At 47.6% G+C, this 15647-nt stretch overlaps 1 protein-coding gene across 2 annotated transcripts; it reads right to left on the reverse strand.

Moving 5' to 3' along the window:
• Positions 1–554: 554 nt before the first annotated feature.
• LOC108925977 (calcium-binding mitochondrial carrier protein SCaMC-3-like) lies at positions 555–12803 on the reverse strand. Of its 2 annotated transcripts, XM_018738382.2 has the most exons (10): positions 12207–12803; positions 7061–7184; positions 6867–6954; positions 6612–6723; positions 5939–6097; positions 5399–5551; positions 5015–5128; positions 3225–3392; positions 2699–2849; positions 555–851 (listed from the first exon to the last, which is right to left on the reverse strand). In XM_018738382.2, exons 1-10 carry the CDS (start codon positions 12405–12407, stop codon positions 670–672), a joined length of 1452 nt encoding a protein of 483 aa, XP_018593898.2. In that variant the 5' UTR covers positions 12408–12803; the 3' UTR covers positions 555–669. The 2 variants fall into 2 exon arrangements, with proteins under 2 accessions (XP_018593898.2, XP_018593897.2); XM_018738381.2 differs by lacking the exons at positions 5015–5128; positions 5399–5551.
• Between the last annotated feature and the right edge of the window lie 2844 nt (positions 12804–15647).

Below are 15647 nucleotides of genomic sequence, written 5' to 3' on the forward strand. Positions count from 1 at the left end.
TAGTGTTAAAAATATTAACAAACGTCACAACAGATAAATTATTATTCGGAAATGTAAATGACCTGTTGTAAGCTGTCATTAAATTATTTTAAACCTCTCTCCTTTTTGGACATTAAAGTACATTTTAAAGAAAGTTGTTCAGACGCTAAAGGTTATTGTACGCCCTTTGCGCTTCTGAGTCTCCCGAGAAACAAAGCTGCCGCTGACCTGTAATGTGAGTTGAATCAAGCGATCATGACAAGCGCAAAAAAGCAGGAGCCGAACACATACACGGGACTTTCTGCGTTTCCTATAGCATTTGCCGCAAAAGGCTAAATGTTCTGCACCTGCTCTTGCTTCGCATAGCCTAGGTACAGGTCATCCTTTAAAAGGGAAGGGCAACACGAACCCTTCCAGCTCCTCACAATTTCAGCAGCTGAAGGACCAGAGTTTGGCTTCTCTGTCTGTACCCTGGAGCACACAGCTGTGTCGGTACTGTAAGTGCAACATAGCAACACCCCCCCCACCCCACCCCACCCCACCCCACCCCATACTCTTTCAACCGCTTTCTCTGCAGTTCACTGCTTGTGGTTCTTCTCCACCCTCCTTGCTCTATCCATCCATTTTTAAGGTTTTTCCGCATTTATTCCTGACATCTGTGTCTCCTTGCAGGTCTCGAGAGCGGGACTTCTATGAGCCGACCCCCAGGACCTTCTTCATGTGCTCGTACACCACATACGAGATGCTCACTGCTGGAATGACCTTGAGGAAGTTGGGGGCAATCCCACGGTACAGTCCTGGCACCCCCTCCCTGGAGACAATGTGCTTGAACTGGCCCAGCATGGTGAGCTGGGGCCCCCCTTCTACAGATGCTGGGGGTGGGGGCAGGAAGGGAAAGACAGGAGAGATTTAGTAAAAGAAAGAAAGAAAGGAGTTTCAGCAACATTAAACATTTTGCCTTGCATTTCATAACTGAAAAGACAGTCTGCAAAACAAACAAATATGATCCCATAAAACACACACTGAATAAATCTGGGAAACTTATATGAATCCGTAGGGCTGATTTAACCAATAATTACCAAATGCAGACTGTCATGGTGTTAAGTACACAGAACGCCATACACTCAGTCCTTATATAATGGGTCTGGCACAGTGAAAATCTGCTACAACAGTTTATGAAAATACATACCTATTTTTTGTGCAATTGGCTTATTGTTCAGTACAGCAGCATTTTTGTCCAGTTATGTAGTCATTTTATTTCCTTAACAGGTATTTTATTCACTGCCTACTATTTCTTTCACTCTGAAAAGCATGTGAACAGTATACTTCTGCATAACACAACTATATATGTCCCATATCCTATTGTGACTCTCAATCAAGGTAAATATAAATAATCACTGAAACAGCAGATTCAGTATCATTAATACTCACTCACGTTAACTGTTTATCCTTGTCAGGGTCACCGGGGTCCAGAGCCTGTCCCAGAATCACTAGGCACAAGGCTAGGAGAAGAACACCCCGGGCAGGATGCCAATTCATAGCAGAATAGTCTCACACACAGCCACAGACTCAGCCATTCACACACTAAGGGCAATTTAGAGTCACCAATCCACCTGAACTGCATGTCTTTGGACTGTGGGAGGAAATTGGAGCACCTGAAGGAAACCCATGCAGACACGGAGAGGACAAGCAAACTCCGAACACGCTGAATTGAATCTGAATTTATGCCCAAACAGCCCAAGCGTTGTGAGGCAGCAGCGCTACCTGCTACACCACCGTGCCGCCCCAGTATTAATAATATTACTATCAATTCATTTAGCTGATGCATTTCCCTAATGCGGCTTTGGATGATTTACTCAATCACACAGCACAGTAAATTTTACTGCAACAGTTCAGGATAGATACCGTGCTGAAGGACACTACAGCAATAGGTGGGATCAAACATTCGTAGGTAACACTACACAGCACCTGTAACCACATAGTGCCCACCTTCCTTGCAGAGTGAAAAATCATAGTACGCTGTAATCTTTTGGAATTTCTTTATATCATAAACATCATTGTGTCACATTATGAAAATGTGTCTGTCCAGGGTCTCTGTCTCACACACAGTTTCCTGGAAAGACTCTGGATGATTGTGACCCTGCACTGGACAAGTGGTTACTGATAATAGATAAATGAATGAAAATGTAATGTTAGAAGGCAATCAGGGGGCGCGGTAGCGCAGTGGGTTGGACTGGGTCCTGCTCTCTGGTGGGTCTGGGGTTCGAGTCCCGCTTTGGGTGCCTTGCGGCGGACTGGCGTCCCGTCCTGGGTGTGTCCTCTCCCCCTCTGGTCTTATGCCCTGTGTTGCCGGGTGGGCTCCGGCTCCCCGTGATCCCGTATGGGACAAGCAGTTCAGAAAATGTGTGTGTGTGTGTTAGAAGGCAGAAATAATCATTTTTGTTACACACATTTAAAAAAAATGGCACTATAATTGTCCTGCATCAAATGCCTTTTATTCTGCTGTTTTAAATAATTTTAGGTAAATATTATCCATCCAGGAACTGATTTTTTCCAGAAGAAATAACGGTACTTCAACACCCTCTCAATGGGACTTTGCCTAACGAGATGATTCCACAGAACACATTAACCGTGTTATGCGTGGAATTGGTGTACAGTACTACACTTCTGTGTTCTACGCTAGTTCCCCGTGCCTCTAGAGGGGTGCCCCCGAGCTCACCCTGGGCCTGCATGCGTGTTCGGATCAGTGCCAGAGGGTAGCTGGCCAGCTGGCCGCATGTGCTGGACACAGTGCCACAGGCCAGCAGCACAAGGACCCCAGGGTCCGCAGTGTCAACGCAGAAATGCTGCAGCCAGGCATTCTTCAATGTCTGAGATGGATGGTGGAAAAGAGGGAAAAACCTGATTTATTTAGAGGACTACAGCCACCTGGTAAAGTTTTACTCAGTTAAAGGTACAAAGATGATCGATGTTACAAACCAACTCTAAAAAACTAGAGAGGTAAATTCAGTCAGTTATAGTCACTAGCCACCTTGTTCCAATGAAACGTGAGAGAGCGATTGACAAGTGTCTGGCACTTCTGTGACACGCACACAATTAAAGGCATCCCATGATAACGGCTGGACAGGAGTTTTTGAGCAATGCTGCTCGACAGATCGGGTCTAAATATCCTAATTAATGATGAAAAAATTAAGAATTAATACCCTGCACAAATGTTTCAATCAATCCATCTGATACACACACACCTCATAGACAGCCAGGTCGATGCCTGCATAGGGGATGATGCCCAGTGTATTTGGCACGTAGCCCTTGTAGAACGCCCACACGCCCTCCTTTCGGAGGATCTGTTTGGCGCAGTCAGCCATCCCTGTGTACTGTCCTGTCTTCCGCAGGGTGAGACGAGTCTTCAGCACCTGCTCACAAACCATGGACAGAGAGCAAGACAGTGAGGGTAGGAGTGGCTGGGTAAGAAGGGCTGTGCGAAATAGGGAGAGTGACCACTGTGACACCGAGGCTCTGGCAGCTCTGACCTCTTGGGAGGTAAGGAGGCCAGTTACCAGGACAGCACTCTATAGTGAATAACTTAATAAATCTAGACTGAACCTTACTGAAATAGGGTTCATTTTTACGCAACGCCTTGAAGGTTATCAACCCAGCAAAGTACACCGCACAAAAAGTGCGGCACATCCACTCAGCCGCACGAAAACTTTACAGCCACCAGTCCTGGTTACTGTAAACCTATAAATCTGTAATCGGACATCAAATTGCACACATAAAGCAAAGCCGAAGCCCCGACAGGTTTGAGCTGTCAAAGCTATACGTACTGTATCGGTGTAAATGTTGTCACTCCTTCTCAGACCCTTACTGAAGTAATGCTTTGGGCATAAGGTCCCTTCACCTGGTAAGTCAGCATAAATCAGGCACTAAATACAACATATTCTTAACTCTGCAGGGCTCCGGAGCCTGAGGAAGAGCTGATAACCTGCAGATTGGTATTTCCTTGTCTGCATCTTCCACGTCCCGCATGACGGTAGTGTGAGAACCATGGCTACGGAGCGCAGAATCACAGTTCTTTCATCCGGAAGGAGCTGCATTCGCCCTGTTTCATTAATGAAATAACACCACTGGGCCGCACCTGCCCAGTTTAAAAGATGCTCGTTTCCAGCAGCACCTCCAGCAGGGTCTCAGCAGGAGTATGCTGCAATTGGGTGACAAGAGCCATCCTCATGCCAGTGCTCCTGTGGGCTGCTGGGATGTTTTCTATCTCTCCTTTGAGATGTTATGCTTTCATCAGATGACCCTGACACTTCGAAGACAACAGTCTGTACCGCTGCCAACTGGCATCGCTGGTCGTGCTGCAACATCGTGGCTCGAGGAGGAACTTCATTACAATAAAGTATCCTTTGTGTAAACATATACAGCAACCACACGGATGACCTTCCACAGGACTGTTACGGGAATTAGAACGTTTAGCATTTAAAAAGCACAAAGTTTTTTGATCCTGCCTCCAATGTTGTGGAATGAACTCCACAACATTGAGGTACTACCTCTGTCGTCATGAAGTGGGATTTAAAAGGTACTACAGTGCGGTTTGTCATACACCATATATATAATGGGAGATGTGTTTCCCCTCACGCATGCACAATGTACCCCCCCCCCCCCAATATTTGGGCATTTTAGTACTTACTCTATTTTTTTTTTTATGTAGAATTTAGAATAATTTTTATTAGTTGTCGCATCACTGTCATAGATACATTTAAGTTAGGCAGAAATGTCCCGCTAGCCCTATTCTGGCAAGAGGTTTCAATCACTCTAATGCCGCAGCGACGCAGTTTTAATCCTTAAAGTGACAGGCACCGGCATAGAGTCATGGAGACACAGTGCACACTGGGAAAGGGAAGCACAAGCAGGGAAACAGGAGAAGCACCTATGCATTCGCTCAAGGCAGTGGTACTGATGCAGGCTGCGGATTCATGCAGTAACCAGACAGGGTTTCGGTGGCATAGCTGCATGGCCCAAGGGGACTTATCCTGACCTCCATGGGGTAGATGATGGTCTGTGCGGTGGCTCCTGCTAATGAGCCGGCGATGAACCTCTCCTGAACCCGCAAAGATCCGCCATCTTTACTACCCTTCATTAGCCATTTAATCTGGAAGGAGACAGAGAAAGGGGAACCGGAGACGGAGGGAAGAGGTGAGGGGGACAAGGTGAACGAGTGAATCACACTGGGGGTGGTGGGCTTGTGAGTTCAAAGTGAAAAGTCTAAAACAGAATATCAGAGGCAAATGGTAAAACCAAATTAAATAAGAGTGCAGCAGGTGCAGTGAGCTGGAAAACACCCGAGGGAGGACGATCAAAACCAGAGACAAGGAATGTGGAGAGGAAGGAGGACGAGTCTGGGAGAGGAGTCTAGTCCCACCTGCTCATAGGCCATGAACTTGATGGCAGACTCTGGGGCTATCTTGAGCACATTAGTGCCATTCCCCCGCCACAGCGACCGCACACCACCCTCGTGGACCATCCCACGCAGGCCACTCCACAGACTGATTCTGCGGGTGCTGGAGCCGTGGACCTTAAGGGCACCGGAATCATATCACTGACAATGGATCGACTAATGGACTCGCAGTAGAGGAGCACACTACAAGGGAAGGTGCCAGGACATTACAATGGACACAGACATTTGGTACGTCAGAGGAGACACTGTAAAATCAAATGAAGAAATTTCCTTCTTCATTCCCTGATACTGAAGCCTGAAAAGACATTATTCTAAGTTTACTAACATTTTTTCAAGGACACTTCCCAAAGGACACTTCAGAGAGCTGACATTTATATCGGTTCCTCAGATCTGTTTCATTTAGGTCAAGTACCTCTCTAGAGGGGTTTCTCCTGGGACGTAATCTGCTCCCAGATTCTTCTGCAGCACTGATTCCCATTGCAGGGGCTTCGAAGGAATGCCTACCTGAAGGAAGACCTTGAGGCGGTCCAAGGGGGCAGTGCCCGTTCGAGACACAGCCCCTGCCATTGCCCCAGCCATCAGCTGCCTCCACACCACCCCAGACCTCCGCTCCCGCTCCGAGAATTCGTCTGGCACCGTCAGGTGCTCCCCGATGTCAAACATCTAACACAGGGAAAGACAATCAAAAGGACACTTTTGAATATTGGCTCCCACATTGCACTATGCACGAGTCCATCATTTCACCTATAGAATAAAACACAATTTTATTTGTCCTATATGGTATCACGGGGAGCTGGAGTCTAACCCAGCAACACAGGGCATAAGGCTGGAGGGGGAGGGGACACACCCAGGACAGGATGCCAGTCCGTCGCAAGGCGCCCCAAGCGGGGCTCAAACCCCAGACCCACCCAAGCGCAGGACCCGGACAAACCCACCGCGCCGCTGTGCCCCCATCCTTTAAATCCAGAATACCGCAAAACCAACTCCATTTATCCATTTTACCAGCTGCACCTGAGCCAGTCTTTCTCACTTTTAATTTCAGGTTTTGAACAATTTCTTTCTGCTTTAGCTCATATTCTGTGTTTCCTCGCATCTCAAGTCTGCCACAGATACGGGATGTCTGTAAACGATTCCCACTAACACGGTCTGCGTGTGAGGCATCGGCGCTTTCACCAACCAGGGAGTGTTTCCAGAAGTGGACGATGTCCTCCATGTTGTGGAGTGGATTCAACAGGAAGTGATCGCGCCACTCATTCCAGTCGACGGTCATAGTGCCATCCTTGTCCATGCTGCCAAGGGAGAACAGACGAAGGGTGGCTCAGTCCGGATCTGAACCAGATGTCTCACCTGAAGATTCCCTGCGTTTGTCAGATACGAATGGTACGACAAAGGGGAAGCCAACTCTGCTGCACATGTGGACCCATTCCCTGACCTCTGGAGGATCCTGGCAGCCTGCTCAGAAGAGACATCCACCCCCAGGTTATGGAGAGACTGTTGGATCTCTGCCAGGTCAATGTGCCCTGCAAGAAAGAACAGTATAAGCTGTGTCCACCAGGTAGTTGCTGCAATCGAACATGTCGGCGCACATGTGCATAGGTTGCTGACGCGTGCTAGGTGGACACGGACCATCGTTGTTGCGGTCCAGGCTGCGGAACATGAGCCGTAGCTCTTTCTCGTGAGTGCGCAGGCACTGGGTGAACTCCTCAAAGTCGAGCTGCCCGTCATGATTGGTGTCACCCTCCCGCACTATCTGGTAGATAAAGGCCAGAGAGAGAGAGAGAGAGAGAGAGAGAGAGAGAAAGTGGGCCATAAGGTTAGGAACACAGGTGAGAGGCAGGAGGAGGGGGAGCGAGCGTGCTGTCGCGCGTAGAGCAAACACACAAATACACTGACATGTTGCATGACACGAACCCAAAATATAGCCGCAGATAAGAAAACACACACAAACACAGAAGCCTTCGGTTTCCCGACATGGCAGACGTGCCCTCCTCTATCCTCCTGAACTAGAACAGCACGCCGAGGCACCAGATGCCAGAACTGTCTAAACTGACAACACAACTCCGTGCTTAAAGTTCAACACAGGCACGGGGCCACCTTTAGCCGGATCGGGAACCAGTAGGCTTACCAAAAAATGCCCCAACAAGCTTTAAGACTACTGGCCTTTGACAGAATGTGTGTACTGCTTGAAATCACACACACCATCTAAAACCACTTGTCCCCTACAGCGTCATGAGAAGCCAGAGCCTAACCCAGCAACACAGGGCAAAGGGCTGGAGAGGGAGGGGACACACCCAGGACAGGACACCAGTCCATCACAAGGCATTCCAAGCGGGATTCGAAGCCCAGACCCACCCGAGAGCAGGACCTAGTCTAAACCACTGCACCATAGCAGTCCCCCCCTGCTTGAAATCACAAAAAATTAAGCGAATGACTTGAAAAGTCCCTCATTTTTCAAACACACTGAAGTAGAGTGTGAGTGGAAACAGCTGGTAGTGTAGTGGCTCATGCTGCTGCCTTTGCACCTGAAAGTTACAGGTTTGAATCCCCCCTCCTGCTGTAGTACCTATGTACAACGTATTTACCCTAAAAATTGCTCTAGTAAAATTACTCAGCTGTATAAATCAGTAAATAATTGTTGATACTTTAACAGTGTAAGTTGATTTGGAAAAAGCTAAATCAATAATTGTAAATGCATGGAATGCAACAGCTTATGTTGAGTGATGAATTTAACCTGTCACTTTTTTAAATAATTATTTTTAACCTATCATTTTTCTTTTTTACCCAGAACTCACATTTACACTTATTGTTTACAATTTTTGTTATCTGATGTCTTTCTCCAAAGCAACTTTCTGCGTTCCACCCATTCACGGCGGCAGCTCTAGCCCCTATGTTACGGTACCTACTAGTTCCAGTGTAACTGCTAGTGAGGATTTGACCAAAAACGTCCCGTGTTCTTACCCACTAGGCTGTATATGAGGCTTTCAATTAATGAATAATTCTTTAACTCTTGTTAGCCATTAAACAACTACATAGGCTTCTTAAAGTATTTATAAGGCTAAATAAAGCATTTTTACTATATAATTTTCACAAATAAAGGAAACATTTTGTTAACAGATGTACCTCTAACAGTTTCCAGTTTTTAGGTTTAGTCAACAACCATACTGAGCTCTCGACGAGCACATTCCATGTGAATCATGTTTTCAATTAGATCCCAATCAGGACCGAGCGCAACGAGCGCAGCCGGAGCGAAACCGGCGTAGCCCGCTCACCGGACCTCCGAAATGAGGGCTGCCCCCCTCTGCGCTAATTTAGACCCCTCGGGACTGAACCACCTCATTAGCAGTCCAGATCCAGCTAAACACTGTTTCAGTAAAGTGTGCAGTTGAAACACTCTGACTTCCTTCCTAAAATGTGAATGTGAATCATAAATTCATTCTATGACACCAGTTGGATTCCTTGTGCTGTGAGGCCATCGGTTTTGCAATGGAATTGTCTAACCTGCACTGCTTCTCACTGTGAATGGGTAAAGCAGACAACCAGGCACCTGGGCGGCACAGCAAGTAGCGCTGCTGTCTCACAGTGTGTGGGTGGTGCAAGACGACATGGGTTTGATCCCCACTCAGTCTGTGTGGAATTTCCATGCTCTCCAGGTGCTCTGGTTTCCTCCCACAGTCTAAAGACATGCTTTTTCAGGTTCACCCATAGATGTTCCACTGATGTATGGATAAGTGACCCAGTTTAAGTAGTGTATCTAGCAGTGTAAGTCACCTTGGTGAATAAGGTGTGTAGGCTAGTAACACTACACAGAGTTCATTGGAAGTTGCTTTCGAGAAAAGCGTCTGCTAAATAAAAGTAGTTATTCACACATTTAGTGAAGTCCATCAGCCCTAGAGTAAATAACTATAAAAAACTTTTCTTCAGCCTTGTGCATTGCATACAGTGGCCAACTGACCATCAAAGTAAAGAAGTTCTTCTCTCTCATGTCCAACTTAGTCATATCAGGGTCAAGAAGCTGTATTAATAGAAGTTAATGTCGGCTACAGACAGAAGACAACGTTTCCGCTATTACAACAGACTGCCGGCTGCTCTTGGCTTCCCACTCCTCACTACAGTGAAACTAGCAATTTTGTTACGCTGTCTTTTCATTGACTGCAATCAATGATACATACAATTTGAGTCAAAAGTTTAGACACACCTACTCACGGAAGGATCTTTCTTTTAATCTTTCCTATATTTAGAATTGTAGTGAAGACATCAAAACTTTGAAATAAAACATATGGAGTTATCACTCTCTCACACACACACACACACACACACACACACACACACACACACACACACACACACACACAAAATGTGTGCAACTGCTTGTCCAGAGCAGGGTCACGGCAATCCAGAGCCTAACCCAGCAACACAGGGCACAAGGCTTAAGGGGGAGACACAACCTGAACGGGACGCCAGTCCATTGCAAGGCACCCCGAGCAGGACTCGAACCCCAGACCCGCCACAGAGCAGGCCTCGGCCAAACCAGCTGCACCACTGCACCACCACAACCCCCTATCAAATGTAATTATGCAATGACCAAAAAATGTGTTAAACAAATCAATGTAAAATATAATCACTCTAAAATATCTTATATCCTTCAAAGCATTCTTGATGACACTTTCGATATTCTCTCAACCAGCTACACGAGGAGCCACCTGGGATGCTCTTCAAACAGTCTCAATGAAGATCCCACACAAGCTGAGCACTTTACTCTTCAGTCCAGCTCATTCCCAACACACACACACACACACACACACACACACACACACACACACACGCACTTTCTGAACCGCTTGTCCCATACGGGGTCGCGGGGAACCGGAGCCTAACCCGGCAACACAGGGCGTAAGGCCGGAGGGGGAGGGGACACACCTAGGACGGGACGCCAGTCCGTCACAAGGCACCCCAAGTGGGACTCAAACCCCAGACCCACCGGAGAGCAGGACCAAGTCCAACCCACTGCACCACCGTGCCCCCCCACTTCATTCCAAATAAATAGGCATAATTTTTGGCTGGTACTATAGGTGCATTGACTTTCCGGTCATTCTCTTCTTTTCCAGAATACCTATCACAATTCTCCAGTGACAGCAACTGCGAATGTCTACACTGGCAACCAGTGCAACCGGTTTGTGTTACGAGTTTAAACAAAAGTTTAAACTTAAATATTTTCCTTCTGCTCAGATGAATGTTAGAAAATTAACCGTACACTGAAAGAAGAAGTTTGAAAAAAAAAAATCCTCAAATTGCAGTACTGGTGCAGCAGTGTTAGTCTGTGTCACATCATGAAAAACAAGCTAAGCATATACATTTGGAACAGTTTGGACCTTAATTTCCATCTTTTTTTGGAAAAAAAAAAAAAAAACAACTTTTCTTTAAAAACTCATATTTTGCATTTGTGTTTTTGGCAAGCACCTGTTGTTTCCAAAGCTCTCCCCTTCTCTCACAAAACGCATCAGCTCAGTTGGATGTGATGATGGGAGGAAATATGTTGTTAAAATGCTTTAAATGGTTATGATTATGCAGATATTTAATGTATCTTTACAAACATGTTCCTTTTTTCTTCATTCCTCTTGCTATATTATTAAAAAACACTTAGGATTTACTCTTTCCTCTTACGCTGTCCCTGACTCTAATTTTGATCCCTCCAGCCCTGGCTTTACTGTCAAACACTTATGGTGAACAGCCTCCGCCTTGTCAGCTGGAGCCCCAGAAGCGCAAATACAGAATCCCAGGACCCAGTCTCCAACCCATTCTCCTCCATTCTTCTCCAGTCCAGTCTCATGCATTCTCCACTATTCTCCTCCTTTCCAGTCTCCTTCATTCTCCTCTATTCTCCTCCATCCCCTCCAGTCCAGTCTCCTACATTCTCCTCTATTCTCCTCCATCCCCTCCAGTCCAGTCTCCTACATTCTCCTCCAGTCCAGTCTCCTCTATTCTCCTCCATCCCCTCCAGTCCAGTCTCCTACATTCTCCTCTATTCTCCTCCATCCCCTCCAGTGCAGTCTCCTCCAGTCTCCTCCATTCTCCTCCATCCCCTCCAGTTCAGTCTCCTACATTCTCCTCCAGTCCAGTCTCCTCTATTCTCCTCCATCTCCTCCAGTCCAGTCTCCTACATTTTCCTCCATTCTCCTCCAGTCCAGTCTCCTCCATCCCCTCCAGTGCAGTCTCCTCCATTCTCCTCCAGTCCAGTCTCCTACATTCTCCTCTATTCTCCTCCATCCCCTCCAGTGCAGTCTCCTCCAGTCTCCTCTATTCTCCTCCATCCCCTCCAGTGCAGTCTCCTCCATTCTCCTCCATCCCCTCCAGTTCAGTCTCCTACATTCTCCTCCAGTCCAGTCTCCTCTATTCTCCTCCATCCCCTCCAGTCCAGTCTCCTACATTCTCCTCCAATCCAGTCTCCTCCATTCTCCTCTACTTCGCGGACGCCTCGCTCTTTTATCGTTACATTCCCTCCCCTGTCTTTAGAAGTTGACCAAACGGAATGCAATATGCCGCACGCAAGAAAAAAAAAAGAATCCCCTGAAAAACCGAGTAAGTCCGCTCGTTCTTCAGCTGTCCAAAAAAGTGACCGCGTTCTCGGGTACTTGGGCGAAATAGCCCCACTTTTTTTGCCGTTTCACCCTAGGCGCACCTACCACCAGGACTTCGATCCATTAGCGTGGCGCAGCGGGATGATCCGTAACAGGGGTGAGTCATTCCGAACTTAGACCAGGCAGGTTCGTTTTACCTCCTCCACGTCACTCCGGAGGATCCCCCGAGCGACCAGACCAATTCTCAGCTCATTCACGTCGATCCGCCCGTCTTTATTCAGGTCCAGCTGCTCGAAGAGTTCGGCCCATCTCTTCTCCCGGTCGGGATCGACAGCTCCGTTGTCCTGACAACGAGCCCGGCTCCAGGCGCGCAACAGCCGAGCCCTGCCTTCACCCATGTGGATCGGGGCCAGTAGCACTTGCTCTTGCCTCGAAAACGTAGCGATGCCGCATAAAATGTTACCGTGTCTTCAGCATCCGATCCGTGTCGGGAACGAGCTCCAGTCTAAGTGCACGAGAAAGGAATCGCGGGGAGCAGAACCGGCCCGAGCCGAACCAAGTCGAAAGGGGCACCTTTGAGACCGGGGAGCCGCGGAGTTTCGCGGAATCGTGTCTCCACTGCCCTCGCAGCCCGATCCCGGTGTCACACTGAGGATGAGCCACTTCGTCTCGGGCATCTCAGGACCTGAGCAGCCGAGACCTTACATCTGTACCGTTAATCCCCGCATCCGTTTGTGTGCCCGCCGTGGACAAATCCACAGAGCTAATTCCTCAGCCTCCCCGTGTGACACGCAGCGCTCGATGCACGCGGAGAGTGGAGCACCGTCGCGGACGCGCTTTTACCGCATTTCAGCACAACACCCTCTCTCGGGAGCGACTGCGCCGGCGAGGTTGGCGCTTTTTCCCGAAATGCTGACTGTCGGCGGAGCTCGTCGGGCTGAAGCCCGTGTTGGGTGTAACCTAAGTAAATAAAGGGCGAATGTGATGTTCTCCCGCATCGATCGAGTCCCTGTGCGATCGGATCATCAATATCGAGCCCCTGGCACACAACTTCTTCGACACGTACCAACCCTCCTCCCCTGGATTTTCTGCATCGGAAAAGCTGTATTAATTCTCAACGAGGCACAAATTATTAACCTTAAATGAACAATGCGGTAGTTCACATTATCAAGCACTAACTAAGCAGCAAAAACCAGCTGGTGTTTCAAACACTTGAGTCGGAATGACAAACTGTAGTTACACGTAGCTAAAGGAATGTCTGTATACAGTGTCTCCCAGTGCCACCTTTTAGTTTTCTTTGTGCTCTTCGGGGATTTATAACCGTCCGCGCAGCTGTTTTTCGTTTGGGGGCAAAATTTTCATTAGCTAAAATATTCATAATGTCTGCTACAGTTATAAATGGGACATCCAACACCCGGGGCACCTGGAATTTCACGTCAAATTAAACCAATTCCCACTGAAATGAGTATTAAAAACGGGCACAGAGAGACGTTCTTCCTGAGTAACTTCTGTGTCGGTCACCGGTAAACCGGACGGACTCAACCGGAGCGCGGTAAACGGTTGCCCCACAACGTCTCGCGAGGTACCTCCGGCGCGCGCCGTCGCATTTCGACGAAGAGGAAGGGCGCGCGCTGCGCTGCGCTAACGCGGCTCGTCAGGAGACCGCAGCGACTGTTTATTATTGTTCTTTAAAATTTGACTAAATGCGTCACGTGACGAATTACATGAGAAAGCGATATTGAAACGGAGGCCAGTGGCCGAGTTATGAAATGTGTGGCGCTCCGATTAAAAGCACTGCGCGCATTTGTCGGATTGCAGACGGTGACTGTGACGCGCGTTCCCGCTCGATTCTTACTGGATATTAATAGTAGCGGCGCGCGACGCGTTTCTCTTCCCTCTGACGCCCGTTGGCAGGACGGTGGAAAGAGCGCAGTCAGCAGTGACGGGATACGGGGATTATTGTGAGACGCTGAGCTCCGGCTGGACCGTTTGCGCTCATCCCGGAGTACACTAGTGTATCTCACCCCTTCCTCGCACTCTTCCTCATAAAGGTCCACACCAAAGTTCAGTCATTCACATTTATTTTATTCAAAACAGTGCCTTTCTTTTTACATTTAAATGTGGAAAGTAATTCCTCAGGAATATCTCCATCTGTGGTGATGGAGAACTCACAACAGAGGGTGTAAATATTATGCCAACGCTGGGAGACACCCTTTGCTTCCCTGACAGAAGAGGTGTCCCCAAACTCGAAAAAGCTGGCGCTGTGCTGCTCCCGAAAGCCTCTGGAGCCAGCAGGCTGAGACACCAAGGATACAGTGATGCTTGAAAGTTTGCAAACCATTATTTTTGTATTAAAAATTATTCAAATAAACTTATAAAATGATAAATGGTTATGACTGACACACCTGATTCCACACACCTACTTGCTTTAACCAATAAAACTTGGGTTTCACCTATTTTTGCACCCGCACCGCTTAAATTTTTCTGCTACACAAAGATTTCCTCTAGAGCAACTTATGGAATTGGCCATTACACACCTGTTGGGTCACATAAAAAACACCGATTCTCATTAAATAACCATTTTGTGGTAAAACTGAGGGACGCAAGGGTTCCCATACTTTCAAGCAGCACTTTGCTTCGCCGAAGTTACTTTGTTTCGGCTGCACGGATGCGTAGGCAGCGAGCTGCAGGAGCAGTGCTGGTGGACCGTACAGCTCCGACTCTTGCAGCAGTGGATGACGCCACACAAACACAAGGATTCGTAAGTTCGCCTTCCCAAGATTCCACCGAACAGCCTGCCCCAGGGAGTGGAGGGCCACACAAGTGTCATGCAAAGCCTTCCATACACCCTGCATGCTTTCTACACGTTTGTACTTACTTTCCTTTTATCATCGCTGTAAATGCAGTTACTCCCTCTATGTCGTTGACCGCGTGTCCAAGTCAGGGTCACGGTGGTCCGGAGTCTATCCTGAAATCACACAACACAAGGTTAAGCAGGGTACGCCCAGGATGTGAAGACGCTCGATTGCAGGGTAGCCACACACACACACACACACACACACACACACACACACACACACACACGCATTACAGGCAATTTTAGAGTCACCAGTACATGTGGACACACTGGACACACTCAATAGATCTGGTCAGTAGGGCTCTGATGTGACAACACCAATGCTGTTTCGATTGTGTTGCTCATCACCCCTCATCTTGTCAGGAGCTTTGTGTACAAAGCCTGAATTTTAAACATGTAGTGATGCCTGTTTGGCCATGTTCAAAGAACATGTACTAGAGGAAAAAAAAACTTAGTCCTTTATGTGACTCCCTTATTGAGAATCACAGTTTCACACATCATTATCTTAATGAAGACACTTTGGTAAACCACCTCAAGGGTTTTACCGCACAACGTTTCCAGCGACCTTCATAAACGACACGCGTGTTAAGCACCACACTTTGTGCTGCTGTCCTGACAAATTCTCATATCTGCCTTTTTCCTTTTTACATAACTGAGATGCTTCTGCTCCCATTTTTGTAGAGGTTAAAATGCAGAAACTTATAAAGCTCAGTCTGAATGTGATGCACATTTGTACATCATTTTAAAAAAAATCACCAAGCAGCGGCTCTCATACTTTGGT

The sequence above is a fragment of the Scleropages formosus genome, chromosome 3, assembly GCF_900964775.1.
Source record: "Scleropages formosus chromosome 3, fSclFor1.1, whole genome shotgun sequence".
Lineage (NCBI taxonomy): Eukaryota > Metazoa > Chordata > Actinopteri > Osteoglossiformes > Osteoglossidae > Scleropages > Scleropages formosus.